The 23,471-nt window shown below is 39.1% G+C and overlaps 1 protein-coding gene across 1 annotated transcript in view; it reads left to right on the top strand.

Moving 5' to 3' along the window:
* cftr (CF transmembrane conductance regulator) overlaps positions 1–23,471 on the top strand; it is a 47,032-nt gene that overhangs the window by 7,379 nt on the left and 16,182 nt on the right. The window contains exons 4-19 of the mRNA XM_008278007.1: positions 655–870; positions 2,089–2,178; positions 4,222–4,385; positions 6,279–6,404; positions 7,162–7,408; positions 7,630–7,722; positions 10,846–11,022; positions 11,208–11,399; positions 14,483–14,577; positions 15,527–15,613; positions 16,059–16,848; positions 17,007–17,135; positions 17,215–17,252; positions 18,457–18,743; positions 19,982–20,061; positions 20,682–20,832. Of these exons, the coding sequence (XP_008276229.1) occupies positions 655–870; positions 2,089–2,178; positions 4,222–4,385; positions 6,279–6,404; positions 7,162–7,408; positions 7,630–7,722; positions 10,846–11,022; positions 11,208–11,399; positions 14,483–14,577; positions 15,527–15,613; positions 16,059–16,848; positions 17,007–17,135; positions 17,215–17,252; positions 18,457–18,743; positions 19,982–20,061; positions 20,682–20,832 (2,962 nt within the window). The remainder of the gene's footprint in view (positions 1–654; positions 871–2,088; positions 2,179–4,221; positions 4,386–6,278; positions 6,405–7,161; positions 7,409–7,629; positions 7,723–10,845; positions 11,023–11,207; positions 11,400–14,482; positions 14,578–15,526; positions 15,614–16,058; positions 16,849–17,006; positions 17,136–17,214; positions 17,253–18,456; positions 18,744–19,981; positions 20,062–20,681; positions 20,833–23,471) is intronic.

The following is a 23,471-nucleotide window of genomic DNA, read 5'->3' on the forward strand; positions in this document are numbered from 1 at the left end:
ACGGCTAATAAAGCTGCTGTGCAATGACGTATGAACCTCACAGGCATGTCGCACCATAGTGTCGCAACCAACTCACTGTCCCAAACTTATGGGAAGGTGCCAACCACAGCCATTGTGTATGTTAGTACAGTCGGAGCCGGTTGTCTTGACAACAAGAATGCCCGTTAGATGTTTAGGAGACACTGTGAGAAAACAGAAAAGCTTTGGTGAAAGATCGTAATGAAGCCAGCACAGTGTCCTGGTGTGTGATGTTGTTACTGTAGATATTTGACAGTTTCATAGTTAGGTCACAGTGAAATGCAAAATAGTGACATTGATGTCTTCTTGTGTTGACCATGTTGGTCAGTGGGGAAAGTCCAAATCAAGACATAAGTCCATGATTTGTTTTTTTTCTAAATTATGCAACTTTTTTTTTTCTTCTTTTATCTCATGTTTAAAACAACAAAAAATAGAATTGCCTACCTATATTGAAGTTAGCTTTGTCACCTAAAATGTTTTTTTTGCTGTAATTTGTAATTGTGAATGACATTAGTGTTGTGTATCCCTTGGTCGGGAACTATGATTGAAAGGACACCAAAAAAAAACAAAACAAAAACCACTCTAAAACCGCTTGTCTGCTGAGGTAATAACTTCTTGTCCCATCTCTTGGTGCAGGAGGCCTCCAAGACGGTGCAACCTCAGCTTCTGGGTCGCATCATTGCTTCCTTTGACCCGTTCCATGCTCCGGAGCGGAGCCAGGGATACTTCTTGGCCCTGGGCCTCTGCCTCCTCTTCACCGCCCGCTTCCTCCTGTTGCAGCCTGCTATCTTTGGCTTGCATCATCTGGGTATGCAGATCCGCATCGCCCTTTTCAGTCTTATATACAAGAAGGTAAGTGGTGGACAGCATAGATTGATAGACCTCAGGTTTTATTATTTCTTGATTTGTGTGAAACCTACACAGACCTTAAGGCTTAAGCACTGGGACACATGTAGCCAAGTTACAGTTTGTAAGGTCTTTAAATGTATTTAACATTTATTTTCATCATGCAAAATGTGTATTTATTTTTTTTGTTGAAACCTCAAAAGAAAATTTTAACCACTCAGCAGTGATACTAACCCTCTGAACTCCAAACAGTTTCTGCGCATATTTTCCTCATGTCACATTTGTACTCACCATGAGCTCATTTATTTACTACGATATAAAGTCCTGCACCTCTGTGGAAACTGTACAACCAGGACTAGAAGTGGAAAGAACTCAAACATGGCTCCTGTACAATATGACACAGTTATAATACCATTATTCAGAATAAAGAAAAAAAGGATAGTTACATTTTTGTTGCATGACTATTGGTTGCAGCAGAGTCATTCAGTCATTGATTCTCCGTTGTGCTGATGAACAAGGGAATTTTTGGATTTTTGCCAAATCTGGTTAGAAGAAAAGGTTAAATTATTGGTAAATTTTTAAATGAGACAAGTGTTTCTAAAGAAATATCACAGTTTATTGGATTAAGTTTTCCATTTTCCAACAGGTTCAAAGACCATTGAAAAGTTGGAAAAATCAATGATTCTTTCTGTTTTAACAGTTTCTGACTCTAATAAATATTCCTTTTGTTGATTTTTTTTTTTTCCTTTTTAATTTTTTAAAAATCTACAATATAACTAGGGCGAAACGTGTAAAGTTTGCCTCTGAACTGTTGTGAAGAGCAAGTGTAAAGTCTCCCTTGCAGCCAGTGGCACTGTGCTGCTGATAACACATGAATTGTACACTGACTACTTTTGGTCACTCCTGTGATAATTGTCAGAACAAAACAAAACAATCCAGCTGACAAGATAGTAACACCATTGCAATTGTTTTTATTTAGATTTTTTTATTTGATTACATCGGGTGCATCATCAGCTAAATGCTTCCAACTTGTTCAGCGCACGTGACTGAACATTCCCAAAATGCTTCTCACATGCGAAAGTTCAGTAGTAGCAATCTGCAGGCGGCTGTGAGGGGCGTGGCAGCCCGGTGTCAAAGCTTGGCTACGTATCACTGAGTTCCCCTCATCCACTTCACTTTCTCCTTTTGTGATTTAACTGACCTGTGACCTTTGACCTTCTTTAGACCCTGAAGCTGTCCAGCCGAGTGTTGGATAAGATCAGCACAGGTCAGCTGGTTAGTCTGATGTCTGCCCACCTCAACAAGTTGGATGAGGTGAGAAACATGAACCCTTTCTCAGGAAAAAAGTTTATTATTCAGAATCAATGAGAGGACTTTCTTTCCACAACTGACGTGACTTGTTTCTAAATTAAATATTATGTATTGAGAATTGTATTGACTTTATGTTACACAATAATATTTTTGGAAGCAGCTTTTCATTTTACTTTTCCATTCACAACTAATCTCTTGTAGTTTCGATACAAGTGCTCCAAAAAACATGGCAAAATCATGTGTAAGGTACCTATTATATACTGACTGAATAAGTTGGCAGCTACAAGGAACACTCACCTTTTATTGCCATTTTATATTGTATTTTTTTTTATCATCATTCACGTGAAGTTAATGTGGATTAACTTCCACAGTTAGTTAAAAGAAGTTAATTAGAAACCAGTGGAGCATGGAAATTTTAGTTAGTTATAAATTCTGGGCTCTCACTAATGGGGAGTGAAGCCAAGTGAAATGTGAGAGGAGGAAAACTACAGTAGTTTTCCACTCATACGTTGTTGGGAGGGTTTTTTTTTTTTTTTCAGGGAAATAAGGACTGGCAGTTCACACCCTCACTGAGTTCAATGAATCAGTTGTATTACTCAATGCTCCTACTACTGCAAGGCAATTAGAGGACAATAGATGTGGAACAATACATGCGCATATACAAACAAACACAACTTGGTGTTAGTATATAAGCAACATGTTAATTTTGCATCAGTGTTGGAAAGCATAGCTGTGATTATACAAGACAACATAGCTGGAGGGTGTGCATGAGTGTGTGCTGGCTGAACTGTGTCTTGCCTTGGGTCTCAGTGAGGTGTTGAATGTAAAAACACTCTGCAACCTGCTTTGTGACAATTATCACCTTGGTTGGATTGGGCTTGCCTGAGGCAACTTTGTCTGGTTGTGTGTGCACACTGGATGAAAGGCAGAAAGGTGAGTACAGGTGAATGGATGGAGGGGAGCTTACTGAGGTGAGAACTGAGTGTCGCACCTATAGCACAACTGAGATTCATCAGCACAGTGCCAATAAGAGTGGATTCTTCAAAGGAGAAAGTTATCTTGTTTGTTTGATGCAGTGCTTCTTTTCTTTGCACTTGCATTTTTTCAAGCTGTCTTGTGTTTTATAGTCTTTATAGTCTCTGGTACGTGTTCATTATGCTACACTGCAAACATTTTATGCAGGAAAGGGTTTACCAAATTTGTGTTCCAAAAAACTGAAACTTAAACAGTTAAACAACCTAATCTGTGACATTGCAACTCAGCAAAAATACTGTGTAATTCCTCTGTGGTTCACCATACACCTGACTCAGATCAATGAAGGTGTATCTTAGCATGTGGACAAAAGTGTCCCACAATGGTTGACGTGGCTTTCTTTTAAACCTGGACCAAGTTCAATATCTTGTGCTGGTTAAAGTTGATATTGCCATGAGAACATGCAGTGTTGCTGACTTGACTCTTTAGACTGCTTCATTTTATAGCACTTACAGTGACCCTTTTGTCCACTGCAAAAAAGGAAACTTTTCATAGAGACATCTCAAATGAAGTAGCATATATATTTAAATGTAATATGCAAGTACATTTCATACATACAAAGAGAATCATGCATACTCCCTGAAAAGCATACATCTATGTATAAAAACAAATGAATGTCAGGCTGATTCTTCCTAAAGCACCACTGTATAGCATAACCTACTTATTATATTTTCTGTCTGTATGGCCAGTTTGTCTCAAGCCCTCATGTTTTTACCAAAATATATCTTGATGCACAATTTCTGTTTGTTGTTAGCACTCTTGATCTGTGCTAACCAGAGTTCCTGTCCTATGCTAACCTGTCAGGCATCTTTTCAAGGCAGCAAATGTATGTTACGCAAAACCAAGGCCTTCAGTGGAGTGTTCCTTGAACGTGACCTTTGAACTCACTGTGGTCAAGGGCAACATAATATTTTCTTGCTGGAAAGTACAATATTACTTCTATATTAAAAGTTATGTTCAAGTTACTCTGGACACACTGAGGCCATCTCTGTGTACTATGTGTGTGTTTTGCAGAGTCTGGGTCTGGCCCACTTTGTATGGATCACCCCTCTGCAGTGTATACTGTGTGTTGGTCTGCTCTGGGAGCTGATTGATGTGAATGGATTCTGTACCCTGGCAGCTCTGACGCTGCTGGGCATCATCCAGGCCTGGCTGTCCCAGAAGATGGGACCACACAGGTGGGGAAGCATCACCATGTGCACTCACAACATTGGACATATACTGTATATCACAACCAACTTTCTGTTTTGTGTTTTACCTTTGCTCTCTGAAGATTTAAAACATTCAGGAGAAACATATTTTTTCAGATTGTCACTTTGCAATTTCTTGTCTAAGAAACTGTTACGAAATACATATTATACAGGTAGTTTTATGTTGCTGCACATTTACAATTATACCATACATACACATACAGTACAGATGTGAAAATAACATGGAGATGCATTCAATACAGGTGCATTCATAAGCTTAAATCTAAGAATGTTTGTACATGTATGCCTGCAAGTTCTGACATCCTTACACTGTATGTACCCAAGTATCTATACATGTAAAGTTGATTCAGAAAGTATTCAGACTCTGTTCACTTTTTCCACATTTTGTTACTTTGCAGCTTCGTGCTAAAATCATTTAAATACATTACATTGTTCCTCTAATCAGTCTACTCTCAGTAGCCCATAATGACAAAATGAAAAGTAGATTTTAGAAATTTTTGCAAATATATTAATTGATTAAAGTAGTCAGACTATTTCCTAAAATACTTGAAATTTAGCTCAGGTGCCTTTCTACTGATCATCTTTGAGGTGTTTCTTGATAGGGGTCCATATGTGATAAATTCAATGAATGTACATGATTCAGAAAGTTAAACACCTATCGCCACTGCTTTGAATGCACATCAGAGCAAAAGCAAAGCCCTGAAGAACTACCTGCAGACTTCAAAGACAGAATTGTGTCAAGGCACAGATCTGGGAAAGGCTACAGAAATGTATGCTGTATTCAAGTTTCCCAAGAGCACAATGGCCTCCATAATTCTTATATGGAAGAAATTTGGAAATTTGGCTCCAGGAAGAGCAGACCGCTCAGCCAAATTAAGCAACTGTCAGAGAAAAGTCTTGGTAAGAGAGGTGACCAAGAAACTGGAAGGCCCTGTGTCTCCTCCATTGTGGAGCTGGGTGAAACTTCCAGAAGGACAACTGGCCTTGCAGGGCTGCACTGCTGGTAGCTTCTCTTCAGTGAGAAATTTGAGGAAGCTAACTTGGAGTTTCCAAAAAAGCATGTAAAGGATGTCAGACTATGAGAAACAAGATTCTCTAGTCTGAACTGTCTCACCTCAGTTCTTAGTGTAAAGTGTAGGAAAACCAGGCACCCCTCCTCACCTGCCAACACTGTCCCAGTGCTGGGATGGCAGCATCATGCTGTGAGAGTGTTTAACACACATTAAACAGTGAAACTGGTCAGGATTTCAGGAAAGCTGAACGGCGCAAAGTACAGATATCCTTAGTTAGGACCTTAGACAGTGCCAAAGTTTTACCTTCCAATAGGACAGTCACCAGCCCAGACAATGCTGGAGTGGCTTAGGGGCAGCTCTGAATGTCTTTGAGGTCCAGTCAGAATCCTGACTTGAACCCAACCTAACATGTCTAGAGAGACCGCAAACTAGCTGTCAGCTGATGGTGCTTATCCAATCTGACAGAACTTGACAGGATCTGCAAAGAAGAATGGCAAAAAATACACAAATCCACATGTGCAAAGCCAGTCACGTCATACCCACAAAGAATCAATCCGTAGTCCCTGACGAGGTGCTTTAACTAAGTACAAAGTAAAAGGTCTCAATACCTGTGTCATTGTGATGTTTTCATTTTTGAATTTAGATTATTAATTTTTTTAAATGATTGCTTCATCGTTAGTTATTGAGTATAGACTGATTGGGGAAAAATAGTTTAAAAAAAATCAGCATTAGGTTGCAGCATAACAAAATGATTCAGGGGCCTGAATGCTTAATGAAAGCACTGTATGTATGTTGATGCTTCTGTGAAACTGTACTGTGTTCATGTAAAAGAATTTTGTGTGAACAGGGTCAAGCGAGCAGGGATGATCAGTCGCCGCCTGGCTCTCACTTCAGAGATTGTAGAGAACATTCACTCTGTGAAGGCTTATGGCTGGGAGGAGGTGATGGAGACCATCATCAAAAACATCAGGCAGTAAGTCAAATCATATGCGCACACAGAATATGAAGAGTTCTAACTGTTAATCATTTTTGACAGAAAACCTTGATGAAATCAGTTCAAATTTGGCACAAACTTTCAACTTGAACTCAACAATGAACTGAGTAGATTTTATCCGTCTAAAGTCACTGTGACTGACCTCATGAAACACATTTGGTTAAAAGTCAAGAAACCATATGTTAGTCATGACAAAGTGTCACACAAATACCTTTTGGGATAACATGATGAAATTTTGACTTTTAAAAGTCTTTAAAGCATCATAAAGCCAAGTATTGATAAGTTCAGACTTGCTTTAACAGTAGTGAGGACAGAAAGAAGCTTGTTTGGAGATATGAACACAAGCTTCCCTGTGCTGCATACTATATGTAACCTCCAAATCTTTTCTATCAGGCACACCAGAAAAAATACTTAACCCTCCTTTAAAAACTGATGCTTCCCTTCTACAGTTTGGAAACTTTTGCTTCTCTGCTGTAGTGTACCAATTGCACTCCTAAGATACCTTTATTTAATTAAATGAGGTGCCATCTTGGAACACTATATCCAGTCCCCCCTAATATATCTATGACCAAAGCTCACATGGAAACATAATATTAGCAGCTCAAAAGGCTTGCCAGGTTCTTTTTATTGATTTTGTTGTTGTTGTTGTTTTTACATAAACACAGATATACACATAAAATTAAATTCTTAGCTCCTTTCTTTCTTCTTCCTCTTCTCTGTGTATTTGCTTTCTCAGGGATGAGGTGACACTGACGAGGAAGATCGGCTCTCTGCGGTACTTCTACAGTGCCTCGTACTTCTTCTCTGCCATCTTGGTCATTGTGGCAGCTGTCGTGCCTCATGCTCTCAGTAGAGGCATCATCCTGCGTCGAATTTTCACAACAGCCTCCTACTGCATGGTGCTACGAATGACACTCACCCGCCAGCTCCCGGGTTCCATCCAGATGTGGTACGACACACTGGCACTCGTCAAGAAGATTGAGGTAGGTTGTGAAATGGGGATGAGATAGGTGCTCATCATTTGGATGCCCTAACTGCTGCTAGAAAAGTTATACAATATAGACATTAAATGATGCTTATCATTATAATGAATTCAGATTTTCCAGTTTTGCTGCAGGCCTTCACCAGCACGCAACAGAAAAATGAAGTGGTACAGGATAAAGTTAAATGTTGATAATCTGCTGCATGTGTTTTATTTCTCCAGGAATTCTTAACGAAGGAAGAACACAGAGGGCTGGAGTACAATCTGACCACCACTGAACTGGAATTGGTCAATGTGTCTGCATCCTGGGATGAGGTTTGTTTGTGTCTGCATGCAAATCCTGAATGCACACTTAAGTTACTTTTAATAAGCGTTTATCTGGTACCTGAGGGCACTGCTTCTTATTATCTGTTATCTGGTATTAAGACATCGAGACACATGGGGATGCATATCTTAGTGTGTTTTAACGCAAGGGATTTAACCCTTAAATGCATACCTCTGCTTGATAATGACCTGGCACCATATATCTCCCTTTGTAATGTTACAATGTTCTGGTGTCAAAATATCAAAAATAGAAAAACCATTTTGTTATTATGTAAATTGATGAAAATTGTACTGGCAAGGTGAAATAGAGTTTTTGTGACAGCACTTACTGTACAAGAGCACCTCATAATGTCAATCTCTATGGACGATTTCCAAGACAAAAACCCTTGCCTGCCCTTCAGCACAAAACTGCCAAAGGAAACTGTGCGTAAGATTAAGAGAATCCCAGTAAATATAGGAAGCACATTCTTTGATTAGGTGAGACCAAGATAAATGTGTACAGCTCGATAGAGTCTAGCATGTTTAGTGTAGCTGGGATTATCACAATGAATGCATGAAGCACCGAGGTGGGAGTGTGAGGATAGGGAACTACAGAAGAGCAAAAGGTGTTGGATAGTAGAGTGTAGGTGACATTTATAATCCTGGTTCATACATAGCGAATGTTACATGTATGTATCCGATAAAACATGACCTCATCAAAGTAACTACCAAAACTATGTTGCTCATCAGATCTGCACGGCAGGTGATACGTGATATGAAAAGGTTGCTCTGTCTGACCTAGCATCATTGTTGTTGCAACAATCAAGGAAAAGTCACCATGATGCTTATAATGGAAATGAGTGAATGCCTTAAAGGGGCTATAGATGGCACAATAAATACTTGTGGATATACCGGAATACTGGCTGCTAAGATGTCTCCCAGTCTGCAAAAGCTTCGTAGAAGAGGAATATTCCAGCATAATAATGACATATTGAACACTGCCAAAATCCTGTGAAAGTTTCTGGAGAAAATAAAAGTGAACACTATCACCTGGACAAGTATGACACCTGACTTGAATCCAACAGAACACCTTTGGGGTATTTCAAAGAAAATGATAGAGCAACACAACCCCTCCTTCAACAGGCAGCTTGAGGATTGAGTCTGTCATTAAAAATACAGACAGACATACAAAATATTGAAATAAAATGGTGTTTTTGTTAAGAAAGCACTCACACAATGACTTTGTAATTAGGTTGAATCTGTCTTTTAAGTGCCATGCTGATCCTGGCTACTCAATAGAACAAAGTCTTAAATCAATTTAGGTAGGAATGAAATTGAACTGTCTTTCTTAAAATTTCAAAATTGCTCATGCTGAATTTTCATTTGTTCTAAAGCCAAACAAAATTTAAAAATTAAAATCTAAGACAGTGGTTTCTCATACGTTGGTAGCTGACCATAATAAAATTAGCATTAATCTGATGCTGATATACAGCTCTTTCTTTATGTATTAATATCACAAGGAGCAGTGGAGATCAAAATACAGAAATAAAATAGCCATGGTGATATATTGACCGATATTGGCTTACTCTAGATAAATCAGTCAAAACATTTGTCAAGACATGCCAAAGTGTGCCAAACAGTGTTGGAAGTCTATATTGTAGTCATCCAAGAGCTTTGATAAATATCATACTGATTTATATATATATATTTGTTTTTTAAAAAGCACTGGTATATGATTGGGGCTGCAAGGTAACAGTGGTTAGCACCATTGCCTCGCAGCAAGAAGTTCACCGCTTCACATCCTGTTAAGGACACAGGGATCTTTCTGCGTGGAGTTTGCATGTTCTCACCGTGCAGTGTGGGTTCTCCGGCTTCCTCCCACAGTCTAAAAACATGTTGAGGTTAATTGGTGATTCTAACCCTAGTGAGGACTAAGCGGTGTATAGATAATGGATGGATGGATGGTATATGATTTTCCAAATGTCAACATCAGTACTAAGCCCGCGAATCTGTCGCTGTGGGCTGTATACACAGTCTTGTGGCAATACCATCACAGAGCAATGGCATATGTAAACAAGCTAAACTCCTACAACCTGTAAATCCACCATGCATTACAGGTATAATAGTTAATTCCTCACTATCACTGAGAGTGGGTAGTATAATCTTATCTATAGGTAGAGGCTGTAAACTTACTCAAACAGGTGTGATTCATTGACCACCCAACACCATGAGAAAATCAACATCTGACTGTGTTTCTTTTCCCTTCACTTTGCATAATGAATTGTCCTGGACTTGTCATCAAACTCTGCCTTAGCTGGGAACAATTTGAATCTCCCTTTGAGATTCAGACTTGTGTTCATCTCCTAATTCCCAGATTCTCCTCTTGCCGTCTCCTCTTCCTGGAATGTGCCATTCGCAGATGAATGGGAGGGGTGTTGCCTTTCTTTACTGCTGACAGCATGTACGTCAGCTCATTAGAATAAGAATCACATAGACAAACTATACAAACCAGAGCCAACCCTGCCATTAGTGGAACGGTGACCCATAAAATGTCACAGAGGTCAATGATTAAGCTGGCGAGTCATGCAGAGTTCCCCTTTTCTAACAGTGAGCTGTGTCAGCCATTAATCTTTACAGAGACGGTGACAGATGAGGTGAAATAAGGCCATTGTGAGACTCTGGGAGCCTTCTCCTGTCTTTCGAGAATTTCTTTTTTCTCACAGCAGCTTGGCCTGGTGTCACTGTCTGAAAGCACAGCATGACGGGCACACTCACTCAGCCCTGATGCAAGCAGTTATGTCAACAAAATGAAAAACACAAATCATACGTGACAAGCACACACAGAAGAACACTCAATTGCACGCCGTAATGAATTAAAAATGAGAGTTTGATTATGAAAATTTGAATTCACAATACACAAATTGCAGCCGAAATTAAACATGGAGATTAAACTAAATATTTTGAATTGAAATTCTGTTTAGAAATGTGATCCCAATATTACTGCATATATACTCTACATACAATGTAGTAATGCATGTTTTACTACATGCACTTGTATTTACTGTCTTTATATTCCTTAAGTGTGCATTCAGTCGATATAGAAAGTGAAGACTCTGACTTTGAAATCTTCTGCAGGGTATCGGTGAGCTGTTTGAGAAGATCAAGCAGGAGAACAAAGCAAATGGACATCTGAACGGTGATGCTGGACTCTTCTTCACCAACCTGTATGTCACACCTGTCCTCAAAAACATCAGCCTGTACCTAGAGAAAGGCAAGATGCTGGCAGTGGCTGGATCCACTGGCTCAGGGAAGGTAGGTTAAAAAAAAAAAAGATCTCATCATTCGCAAAATGTTTGGCCGAAGTGTCCTTGGACATTAAAAGCCAACACGCTGACTCATTACAGGTTATTCAGGGTGTGAACACCATCTTTAAAGCCTTAAAATAAAGACATATTTAGCAGAGTAAAGTGTGACTATGCTTTCCCTGTTTCCTTCAGAGTTCCCTGCTCATGATGATCTTGGGAGAGTTGGTGCCATCAGAGGGTAAAATCAGACACAGCGGTCGCATTTCCTTCTCACCACAGACTTCTTGGATCATGCCGGGGACAATTCGCGACAACATCCTGTTTGGCCTGACGTATGATGAGTACCGCTACACCTCAATTATCAAGGCCTGCCAGCTGGAAGAGGTACCTTTACGGTCCTATATAATTATTTCTACAATACCTTCTTTACATCTTCTGTTCTGCAGGCAAAGTAGATTTGTGTCTTCATTGGTCATGGCTCATACAAACTGCTATATGTAAAGCCTCTGCTGTTAATTCCAGAAAATCTTAATCAAAATATGCATATTGTCATGAAAATAGATGCATTTGGCACATACAAATGGACTGCATCAGATACTCATACTTTCACCAAGATATGACTGAAAACCAGTAGGGCTGAAACATAACCAGCTTATTAATTGTTTTTTTCTTCTCTAAAATAAAAAGAGTATATTTGGGGTGTGAAAAAAACAAGACATGTGTCATCTTTGTCTTTTTGAAACACTGATTGACAATTCTCACCATTTCCTGGCATTTTATGCACCAGACAACTAATTTTTTAATCAAGAAAATAAAAAGCATAAAAATAACTGTTTGCTGGAGCCCAGAGAAACAGGTTCAGTGTTCAAAAGATCAACAGACCCACGCATTATGATGTGTCAGCCATATTCTAAGAAAATATGGGTTTTTGGAATATACTGAAAATATAGACGAAAACAGATGTGGTGCATGCTGCAGTAAAACTTTCAAAAGGTCAGTCAATATTTTGATACATTTGTGCTTTGAAATTTTTTCACCACTGGTAGCTTGCACAAATTAAAGCTGACTTCAGCCACTGTTCAGAGGGTGAAAAGTACAACCAACTGGTAAAAATGTCAGTAAGCAGAGAATATTTTGAGTCACTAACAATCTGTGATACAAAGTATCTGCATCACTGCTGTGAAAATGTACCTCAATGTTGCAAAAACCCTTCAGTGTTTCAAAGTAGCCATTTTGTGAAGTAAAATAATCTTTTCAAGCTTTTCTCTTTCATTGAACCAATGCTGTCTGCTAAGTTGTCTGTTTGGAGCCACTGCAAGGCATCAAGAAGGTTCAGGTTTCCACAGTCCACATTTGAACCAATTATGTCCTACACACACACAAATAGACACATACTTGCACGTTCTGTCTCTTACTCTGATACGCATACACACACTCACACTCTCATAAGCCTCAGTGTTGAGTGACGGCCCCTCAGCAGAATAATGTCTCCTCTGTTGCCATGGAAATTTCACGTTATGTCAGTGGGATGCAATATGAGCCTGCGAGTTCCCAGTGACAGACATTATCATGTCAACGAGCCAGAAGAACAAACCATCAGATCAGGGGGTTGTTAGGCTTGTTTTTCCATATTGAATTATATTATTGAATGTGCTGTACATGGCTGAGCAAAAAAGCATGACTTAGATGTTGCATACATGACAGTAAAGTTGGTGTTTACTACAGTATAGAAAGCCTGAAGTTATAAAATGTTTGTACTTACCAAACATACATATAGACAGAAGCATCTTCATAGAAATACAAAATAAGTAGGAAAACACAAAAAAACACTGCATATGTATACACATAAATGGTGTAAATGTCGACTGTAATGTTGATCTGAGATACCAAAAGATGCGTAATATCAGTTATTAGGACTATACATTTATAATACAGGTTGTTGTCATGATGCAATGAACTCTCACATATGGTCATAAATTACCACGAACAAAGTTATATTCTGACAAATCAGTCACATTTTAAAATTCTGTTTGTATTTTAAATACACAAACTATAATTTTACCAAAATCAACGCAATGGCTCATGCAAAGGGTGACACCATCATATTTATTGACTACCACATCCCATCTCCTGTGGCACTTACAGTGCCTCAGTGGTTTTGACAAAAACACAACATGTTGTCACAGCAAACAATGCCGGCATGCAATACAGGCATCTCCATGTTTTTGAAGAGAGGCTTCAAATGTGGTTTGAGGTGTCAATAAACCTGAAACAACAATAGCACCATGAAGAGGACTCACACTGTCACTTCTGCTGTATATTCTGTGGAAATGACAAGAATGACAGGGAATCTTTGTGTGTACTTTGCTTGTGAGTGTTCAGACTGACTAACAGGACAGACCTCAGTTCCTCAGACATTTTGTTAAAACAGCCTCCACTTATCCACTGTCCATCTGTAAACAGTGCCAATGCACTATTTCAGCTGTGATAACTGGTTATATTTGGTAATGACTGACAGGAATGACAGCTAGTTCTGATCTGTCCAGACAGAGACAAGGTGTTTAGTGCGTTCGTAACTGTAGTTCCTCACTATTGTTGCCCTCTAAAGCACCAGACAGACTGCTGTGGGTGGTCTTTACACTGTAAACTCGTCTTTTGCTTCGAGCCTCTAGCTGCTGGAACTTTTTGTTCACAGTGAGACACACATGTCTTTTTACTATACTGCCGTATTTTAACAAGCTGTTGAACAACCTGTTAACTTGATCCCTTATGCGCTCCTATCAGGACAGAGGAAGCTACCATTATAAAGGTAGGTAGTTTTAACGATGATAAACTTGTGCTGTCACTTCATCCTCATTGGTGTGGGCGTCTACTTTCACCATCAATTACCACCAAATGCAATATATATCTCCACTTGTGGCATCCTTCATGTGCCTATTCCATTTGTGGCTTGTGCTTTTTGTGTGGTTAGATCTCTGATAATACCTTTGTAACCATATGGACACAAGCTGCTTTGATAAATGGGTAAAAGTCATGTACAGGAGTGTGTGTTTGTGCTCTGTTTAGACATACTTTATTTCTGGGCAAGAAATTGTTGTGTTTACTTGCCTAGAATCATTTTAATAAATTGCGACTCACAAAAATTACTTAATTCATGAACATTTAGCTGCAGAAAATTCCAAATCCTTTAAATAACCTGTGAAGAGCTGTTACTTTGATAGTTTAGATGTTTAACTGATGTTCCTAACTTTAAATTAAAATGACAAAATAACAGTTTTTATTTCATTCCAGAAATAAGAACAGAAGAATTGTAGAATAAAAACAAAAAGTTTCTTAAAGTGTCATTTCATGCCTACAATGGCTGTTTCATGGCTTCACAGTGTGATTTTGCCATTTTTATCTCACCATTGATGCCGCTGTCCTTCATGTATGTGTTTGACCCACTGACCCCTTGTTTTCCTCTCAAGGACTTTGCATTGCTTCCTGAAAAAGACAAGACCCTCCTCATTGAAGGAGGGGTGACCCTCAGCGGCGGTCAAAGAGCACGCCTCGGCCTAGCCAGGTACCTTCTGTCACATGCCTTATTCACTTCCACCTCTGTCAGTTAGTTATTATTACTGTCTTTGTTTTGTAAATCATTGTTTGACTTGATTTTGATTTTTTTGTTTTGTGAACATCTGAAATAGAACATGATTGAGAAATAGGACAAAGATTTGAGTCATACTTCTAATTCATGAAAAGATCTGAAGTAGTGAGTTTTTTGTTTTCGGTTGTTCTTTTTCACAGTTTGTTTTTAAGAATCTGTCAATGGGTAGTTGATTGAGAAAATGCAATTATTTTTGCAGGTAAAGTGAGTTCAAAGAAATGCACAGGGTTCATTTCAGAGCCCTAATGTGTAACTGAGCTTTACTATTAGACCTTCCACAATAAGACGTTCCATTACTTCTAAGCCAATAAAAACATGTACTAAATGGCAGTTACAAGTATTTAGGATTGTATGTCTTTGGCAGTGCTTCCAGTTAAAGTATTTGTTCCCAGCAGTGTAAAGGATCAATTCTCTGCTGCACAAACTTATAACCTCACAAAGCTGCTAAGGCTCACTTATCATTCTTATGTGTGTGTCTATCTGCCTGCACTAACTGTTGTGTTTTATGGTCTTCAATTTGAATGTCAAGGGCTTTCTACAGCCCTAGAAGAGCTTTAGTGCTCTATTAAATCTCTGTGTAAATAACAACAGTCAGGCATTCTCATATTCCCATACATTATTTATTGGGTGACATCAATTTGCAGCCGTTCATTGGTTTCGTCTTCTACCATCACTGTACAAATTCGCTGGAAGTAATTTGTTCTCACAGAAACCTGACTTCCTCATTTACACACTTCAGATATACAGCATCTCCTGTTTGTCTTTCTGTGTGTTTTGGTTTGCTTTTCTTTATTTGTCATTATTTTTTTGTCAAATTTGAACTTTTTATTTCTCTCTGACTCCCTGTGTGTGTTTGTCCTCTCAGGGCTGTGTATAAAGATGCTGACCTCTACCTGCTGGATGCGCCTTTCACCCACCTGGACATTGTGACAGAGAAAGAGATCTTTGAGAAGTGTGTATCACAACAGAGTCTTTCATGTAGAGGAGGTGGGGGTGGTTAAGCTCAAGTTTAAGTTCAAGGTCAAGGTTATCTCTTTTTGCCTAAGACACTCGTGTTGGCTGTGGTGAGTAAAAGCTGATTCATCACAATGTAACATCCCTGGGAATGGGACTTTTTTTATTTGAGCTAAAGGAAATTGTCCTTTGATGAAATGTGGACTTTGGCCATCTTTCAAAGTAGAAAAGCAGCCAAAGTCACTCTACGGAATTAAAATTTTGGTGTAGTCTGATGTCTGAGCGTAGTTTTGTTGATAAACAGAGTAGCTTGTTAATTGCAATTACTGGTTTTTCTTTGAAGATATGGCACTCCACTCTGTATTTTGTTCTTGTTTTCGAATGAACAATCACTCTTGTCAGACTTTTTCTAAAAGTTAATGTGTACATTTTCTGCATCATAGATGTGTCTGTAAACTCATGGCCTCCAAGACACGTATTGTGGTCACCAGCAAGTTGGAGCATCTCAAACGGGCAGACAAAATCCTTCTGCTGCACAATGGAGACTGTTACTTCTACGGCACCTTTTCAGAACTGCAGGCCCAACGCCCAGATTTTAGCTCCCTACTGCTCGGTCTGGAAGCTTACGACAACATCAACGCTGAGCGGCGCAGCTCCATTCTCACAGAAACTCTTCGCCGGGTCTCAGTTGATGAAACTGCTGGTTTCCGAGGCCCAGAGTCAATTCGCCAGTCGTTCCGCCAGGCACCACCTCCAATAATTGGTTCTCAATCTCAGACCCATCCTGTGAGTGATGGCTACCCTGAAAAACGCAAACAGTCACTCATCCTCAATCCTCTGGCAGCGGCCCGCAAGTTCTCCTTCATCGGCAACTCCCAACAGACTGCTAATACACCTCAGTCCACGACGATAGAAGATGGCGTTCGTGAGCTTTCAGAGAGAAAATTCTCTGTAGTACCCGAGGATGATCAAGTAGAGGAAGTGCTCCCCAGGAGTAACCTGTACCATCATGGGTTGCAGCATCTCAATGGGCAGCGACGCCAGTCTGTTTTGGCGTTCATCACCAATGCTCAGGGACATGAGCGCAGAGAACAGATGCAGTCGTCCTTCAGGAGAAAGCTATCTATCACGCCCCAGTGCGACCTGGCATCTGAACTGGACATTTACGCTCGCCGCCTGTCCAAGGACAGTGTTTATGACATTAGCGAGGAAGTGGATGAAGAAGACATGGAGGTAGGGTTTTTCAACATGACATTTTTTTACTTTCAGCAAAATCTCTATTCTTAACTGCAATATTAAAGATCCTGTGAGTATATACACTATATGCACTTGTTTTGTCACAAAAGATGTTTGAGTTTGTATGTAAAAGAGCAATTCTGCTTTTTTTACAGCAATGCTTTGCAGATGAGCGTGAGAACGTCTTTGAAACTACCTCATGGAGCACTTACCTTCGCTATGTTACCACCAATAGGAGCTTAGTCTATGTCCTTATTTTCATCCTCTTTATCTTCGTTATTGAGGTAGAATCACAACCATTTTTGAAGTTGCTTTGTTAGTTGTATGAATTTAACTAACAGATTTTTTTTTCCTCACCACTAGGTTGCTGGTTCAGTCATTGGCATCTTCCTCATTACTGAGTAAGTTTCATGTTTAATGCTCCTTAAGACTGTAACTAAAACAGAAGACAAATCTCAGCAGCAAGCTTTCACTTGGCATACAGTTGTGACCAAAAGTTGACACACACTTGTAAAGACTATGCATATCATGGCAGTCTTGAGTTTTCAATGGCTCCTATAGCTCCTAATTTTTGAAGGCAGAATCATTGAAACATATGCATCTTTGTCACAAAAAACAATCATGCAGTTTGGTTCTTTTCTGGATGTATAAATAGGTCTTCTGGAAAAATGACAAAATCAGCTGGGTCAAACATATACATAAAGCAATGCTAATATTTAGTTAAATGTCCCTTAGTCATTGTCACCACAGTTAGGTGCTTTTGTTAGCCATCCAGAGGGTTCTGGCAAGTTTGTAATTGTATCTTTGACCACTCCTTTTGACAGAATAGGTGTGGTTCAACTAAAGTTGTTGGCTTTCTGACACAGACTTGTTTCTTCAGTATACAGTCCACACGTTCTTGATGGGGTGTAAGCCAGGAACACCCAACTATGTCCAAGACCTAACCCTCTGGCTGATGATTTTAGGTTACATGATTTTTAGGTTAAATGTTTTGGTGATTCTTGGTTGACTTTTGACCATCCTTACCAGTTGTCTCTCAGCAGCAGCTGATAGCTTTATTTTCCTTCCTGATCATGACACAGCTGTGCCGTGCACTTATGACTTACTAACAAACAAATAATTGTTTGCACAGATGATTTCAGAATCTGTAGCTACTTTGAAATGGCTCCAAGTGACTTTTCTGACTTGTTCAAATCAAGGATTTGCCTCTTCAGATTTTTGCTGAGCTCCTCAGACTTTCCCACTGTAGTGTTAGTGGCTCAGTCTAATAGGTGAATCAAATGGGCTTTATTTAAATTGGCTCAGATAGTCAGTAGCTGTAATCAGTTGTAATCACTCACGAGAGGTTAAGAGGCCATGACAAAAGGAAAATTTGATTAACACAAGTTTCTACATCCCCAAAATGTTGCTGTATGTATATTTTTGATCAAGTAGATTTTGTCACATTTCTAAAAGACTTCTAATAAATGTATAAAGGAACCAAAATGCATGATTGTTTTTGTGACAGTTGTCGCAAAAATAAAGTAATTTTTGTGGATGTGTGTCTGTTTCTGAACAAAAATTCAGTTCACATTTAATTCTGTATTCTTTGCCATGTTCTACCAGCGAGATCTGGAGAGACGGCGCCAACCCTTCATCACCCAACTACATCGATGAGCAGCACACCAATGCCTCATCACCTCCTGTACACCTGGCAGTTATTGTCACTCCAACCAGTGCTTATTACATCATCTACATCTATGTAGCCACATCGGAGAGCGTTCTGGCCTTGGGGTTCTTCAGGGGTCTTCCTTTAGTGCACACATTACTTACTGTGTCCAAAAGACTGCATGAACAGATGCTAAGCGCTGTGCTACGAGCCCCCATGGCTGTGCTCAACACCATGAAAACAGGTGCTTTGCTTTGTTTATTTTTTCAGGTCTTTGCTGTTCAATTAAAATGCCACCAAATGAAGCATCTGAAGCATTCACCTGTTTGGATTTCTGACTAACTGTAGAAAAACACCTGTTTAGTTACACTGAATGCCATACTAAAGAAGTCATTCACTACAGTGCTAAAATTGGGAGTGAATCGATTGTAGTTATGTTACCAGGGTTCTATGTGCCCCGACCTCTAACTCTAACCCAGTGGTTCTCAAACTGGGGGTCGGGACCCCTATGGGGGTCCCAAGATCATTTCAGGGGGTCGCCAGATCATTGTAAAATAAATAGATAAATAAAGCCTTCATTTATCAAATAAATGTCAGAATTAAAAGTGTATACCTGTTCCCACTCCTTTATCAGACTTGTTAATATGATGATTTGACTACGCCATATTATTATTATTTTTTGCTCTTTTTAAAATTATTTTCTTCAGTTTTTATTTTTTTCCCTTTGATTTGTTTGAAATAAATGTAATTAATTCATTCATTCAGAAGAAGAAGAAAATTAACGTGTTAATGTAAAGAGATGAATCTGTGGAATTAACACATTATTCTTTAATCTTAATCTTCAAACTTATCACTCATGATATGTTAAAAATTCAAATTTGGGGGGTCACGAACACATGCTGATGCTATCTTGGGGGTCGTGGCTCAAAAAGTTTGAGAACCTCTGCTCTAACCCATGCCCTCAGGCCTTTTGAGAATCCTACATCAGTGCAGGGAACATAAACAGTCGCCTCTATCGCATCAAGCAAGTCCAGAGTTGAGGAACGTCCTTTCAGGTTCCCATTACGTGTTGTAACAGCCAACAGCATTAAAACCACTGATAGGTGAACTGATTATGTCGTTACAATGCAGTGTTCTGCAAGGAAACCTGGGGTCCTGTCTCAGCAGGATCACGCACTCTACTACATTGTAAAAACTGCTCACGAATGGCTTGAGGAACACAACAAAGAACCCAAGATGTTAACCTGATCTCCAAACACCCCAGATCCCGATCTTCCTGCAAGATTAAGCAGTATCAACACAGGAAACTCCCAGGGGTCGTTTCAGCAGTGTGAACCTACACAATATTATACAGGAGGTTTTAGAAGTTAAGACTGGATAGTGTAGAGCTGCAGATCATACGACCCCAAGAGACCACCTATGTAGAACTTTAAATATAAGATCCTGGAATCCTTTTTTTCTAACTTGTTCATCTACTCTCAGGTCGGATCATGAACAGATTTACCAAGGACATGGCCACCATAGATGACATGCTGCCTCTGGTGCTGTTTGACCTCATACAGGTAATTACCAAACACAATGGATGACTTTACGTAATATAATAATCTTCCAAAACTAGGGATTATAAGGCTGCAAAAGGTGGCTCTTCTAAATGTTCATAAAGTTACACAAAGACATATTCCCTCCACTACAAGCTGCCTCACATGGTACAACACAAATCAGTCATTAAAACATTTGGATGCATCACATTCATATTTTCATTTATACCTTTATACCTTTCATTCTTGTACAGCTGACAAACAGCCAACAAGACAATGCGTATTGATAGCATGGTTAAGTGTTTGGAAAATGATACTGAATATGACAATGATATAAAAGATTTTTGCTGACTCAGCTTAACAAGAATATGTGGTTAATGTTAGCTGTATCATAGATTTTTACTTAGCTGTCCAACAAATATAATATGTCAATACTTTACATGAGTGATGAAGTTTCAAAATCTTTGAACACCTTTCAAATGTTACACTGATGGTCAGTCAGTTTTTTAAAGTAAGAAAACAATCAAGTGTTTTGTATTAAGGCTAACTTTGTATACACTCTTTAAACACGTATTAGCGCTAGTACACACTCAGAATGTTTTCTGTCATTTAGCTAAGGTCTGATTTTTTTTCTCTGTCACCAGCTAACATTAATCGTCACGGGTGCCATCTTCACTGTTTCCATCATGCGACCATACATTTTCATCGCTGCCATCCCATTAGCAGTGATCTTTGTTGTACTCAGGAAGTACTTCCTACGAACTGGACAGCAACTCAAACTGCTAGAGGCTGAAGGTGAGAGTCAGGGAGACGTTGCACTATTAGTAGTTACGGTGTTATGACTCCTTTTTGTTATTTCAAAGAAACATACAGTAAGTAGCAGAAGGAAGTAAAGACCGATCTTCTTGTACAATAGAAAAATATGTGCTCATAACATTCAGTGCAAAATGTAACAAAAAAATTGAAATGTGCTTCTGTTGTTTATACAGTCGTGACTTGACATTCCAACCCTTAACAATCCGAAAACCTTTCTATCCGACATGTTTTTAGGAAAAACAAACGGAACCCATAAAAAAAAGCCCTAACATACCGACAGCCTTGAATTCAGACTCCAACATGACAATTAATGTCACAAATAAGGATAACGGCGTATTATCTGACTTAACAATCCGACAGATTTACTTACCCTTGATGTCAACCGACGGGCCCGTGCACAAGCGCACCGGTCAATTAGGTGTGAAATCCAGCGATGCGTAGTGTTCTAACAATACACTAATCCCACTCATTGAGTGAGTTTGCCCAAGTAATTAAGTTGGTTTGCATCAGTTTGTTAGTGAACAACTCTACATGTATAGAACACAGAAAGGATAGGTTTGGTGCTTTGAAGTTCATTGAAGTATTAAGCAATGTGACATGTTTTGACACCTGAGCAATTCTATGAACCTATATATACTGTGGTTGTATCGGGCTTGTCAGTCATAGAAACAAATAGCTTTGATACTGTTACACGCCAGACATCATATGTAAAATTGCATCTACCAAGTTTTCACCAGCATCCAAGAAGTCACAGACCACGTCGTGCACTGTCATGGAGTGACCGATCAAGCTTAAACAGACAGAGATAACAGCAGCGGTGAAAAAAGCTCTCTGTCAGTACAAGCTAGAACATCCGAAATGTTCCCAGGACAAATTGGTACAGTCCATAAAAGACACCTCTTCTGTGACAATCAGCCGATCAATACCATATACATAGATAAGTAGTTTGTTACATATAATTTATTATAACAACTAAAAAACAATAAATATTAACAAGTTACACTTCAAGCATCAAGCCCTCCTTGTATCTCGACCTCCGTCTTGACAATCGGACAGCCTTGCTATCCGACATAAAAGAAGGTTTTACATTTAGTGTTGGATTATCAAGTCACAACTGTATTTAAATTTAGATGTATTTTAAATGTATTTAAAACATGTAGCTGCTATACACAACATTCAGAATCAAAACCACTGGATGTCACTAGAGCATCTCAGACCAAAACAAACCCAAAGCCCTTGCATTTTGTTTACAGTTAGAAAGGTTGTGCATGCAAGAGCCAACAAAAAAAACCCCAACAAAATCCAGTCACAAATATTGGTGTCAGCATTGTAAAATATACTGAATGACTGTAACAAGTTGCTGTCAACTTAAGTCAGGTTTTCTTCACTTCGCACATAAATTAGGTAAATAATATAAATAAAACCTTTAGTCTTTTGATTCTCTTAGGTTTTTGAGGTACCGATGAACGCTGGGCTGTACTTTTGCCTTACAGTGCAGTGTGAGACATCAACTTTGTCATAACTCCAATAGTTTCAATGTGAGGGACTCACATACACTAAAGTGCACTAAAATGCATCATGCACATGTAGCTGGACTACCTACCAATAGATAAAACTGAAACTGGGATTTCAACGAACACAGAGGGAGGGTAACTCCGTTCTTTGCTAAGGACCCCTTTACTGTACTATGTTTTTACAAAGCAGACATTTGTTTGCTGCTGTATCAATGCTAATGTTTAGTATTTTCAAAATCTCCAATGTAGAACTTTAAAATTTGCTTTATCAGATTTAGTCCATGTAAGGTTTGGTGTAATCATTATATTTTGCCTATAGATGCAAAAATAAAAATAGAAATTAAATACATTTGAAATGCATTCTGGAAATAACATGCCACTCATTTTGATAGAACGATTTTGCTAGTGTGTATTTAAAGTATGCTAAAGCATCCTACAGACTGTATTGATCCCACCCTCAGTGTTGTTCTTTAGCTCTCACATATAGAAAATATAATCCTGAACATGTGCCTTTATTTTGGATTTGACAATGTTATGAGAGTAAAAGTCACAGTGGAAACCAGCCAGCAAAGAAGGGATCAGGCAAGAGTATGATAGTAAAATGACAAATATTCAGGAAGAGTAAAAGTGAAAACATGAGAGGAAACTAAAAGAGAGAACAGCGGAAAAGAGACTCAGGGGGCAGATGCAGCAGTCATTAACTGCCTGTCAGCAGGCAGAGCTGCTGGATGGCCCAGGGCTTAGAGGGCAGATGTCACACTGAAGAATGAAAACATGACAGAGGAAGGGTTGGAGGAGAGGGTGGATGGGCTGCCTCGGAGGGGCAGGAGCAGTTAAACAGGGCAAGACAAGGTGAAATAAAATGACACTTATCCTACAGTTATCAGAGAATGAGACTGAGAGGACATTTCTAAAAATGTGTTGGCAGTAGACAGTTGTTTGACATGTTCTAGCTCTGCATGACGTCTGAAGTTTCCTGGTAATATATTGTCTGTGTGGCACAAAAGTAAATCTGTAATCGGGTGCTTCATTAAAACAGGAAGCAGAGCTGATAATGTATAGGGAATATATTTATAATACTTAAGATTATCATCTGCTAAATCA

This window comes from Stegastes partitus, unplaced genomic scaffold, assembly GCF_000690725.1.
Source record: "Stegastes partitus isolate 25-593 unplaced genomic scaffold, Stegastes_partitus-1.0.2 Scaffold112, whole genome shotgun sequence".
In the NCBI taxonomy this organism is placed as follows: domain Eukaryota; kingdom Metazoa; phylum Chordata; class Actinopteri; family Pomacentridae; genus Stegastes; species Stegastes partitus.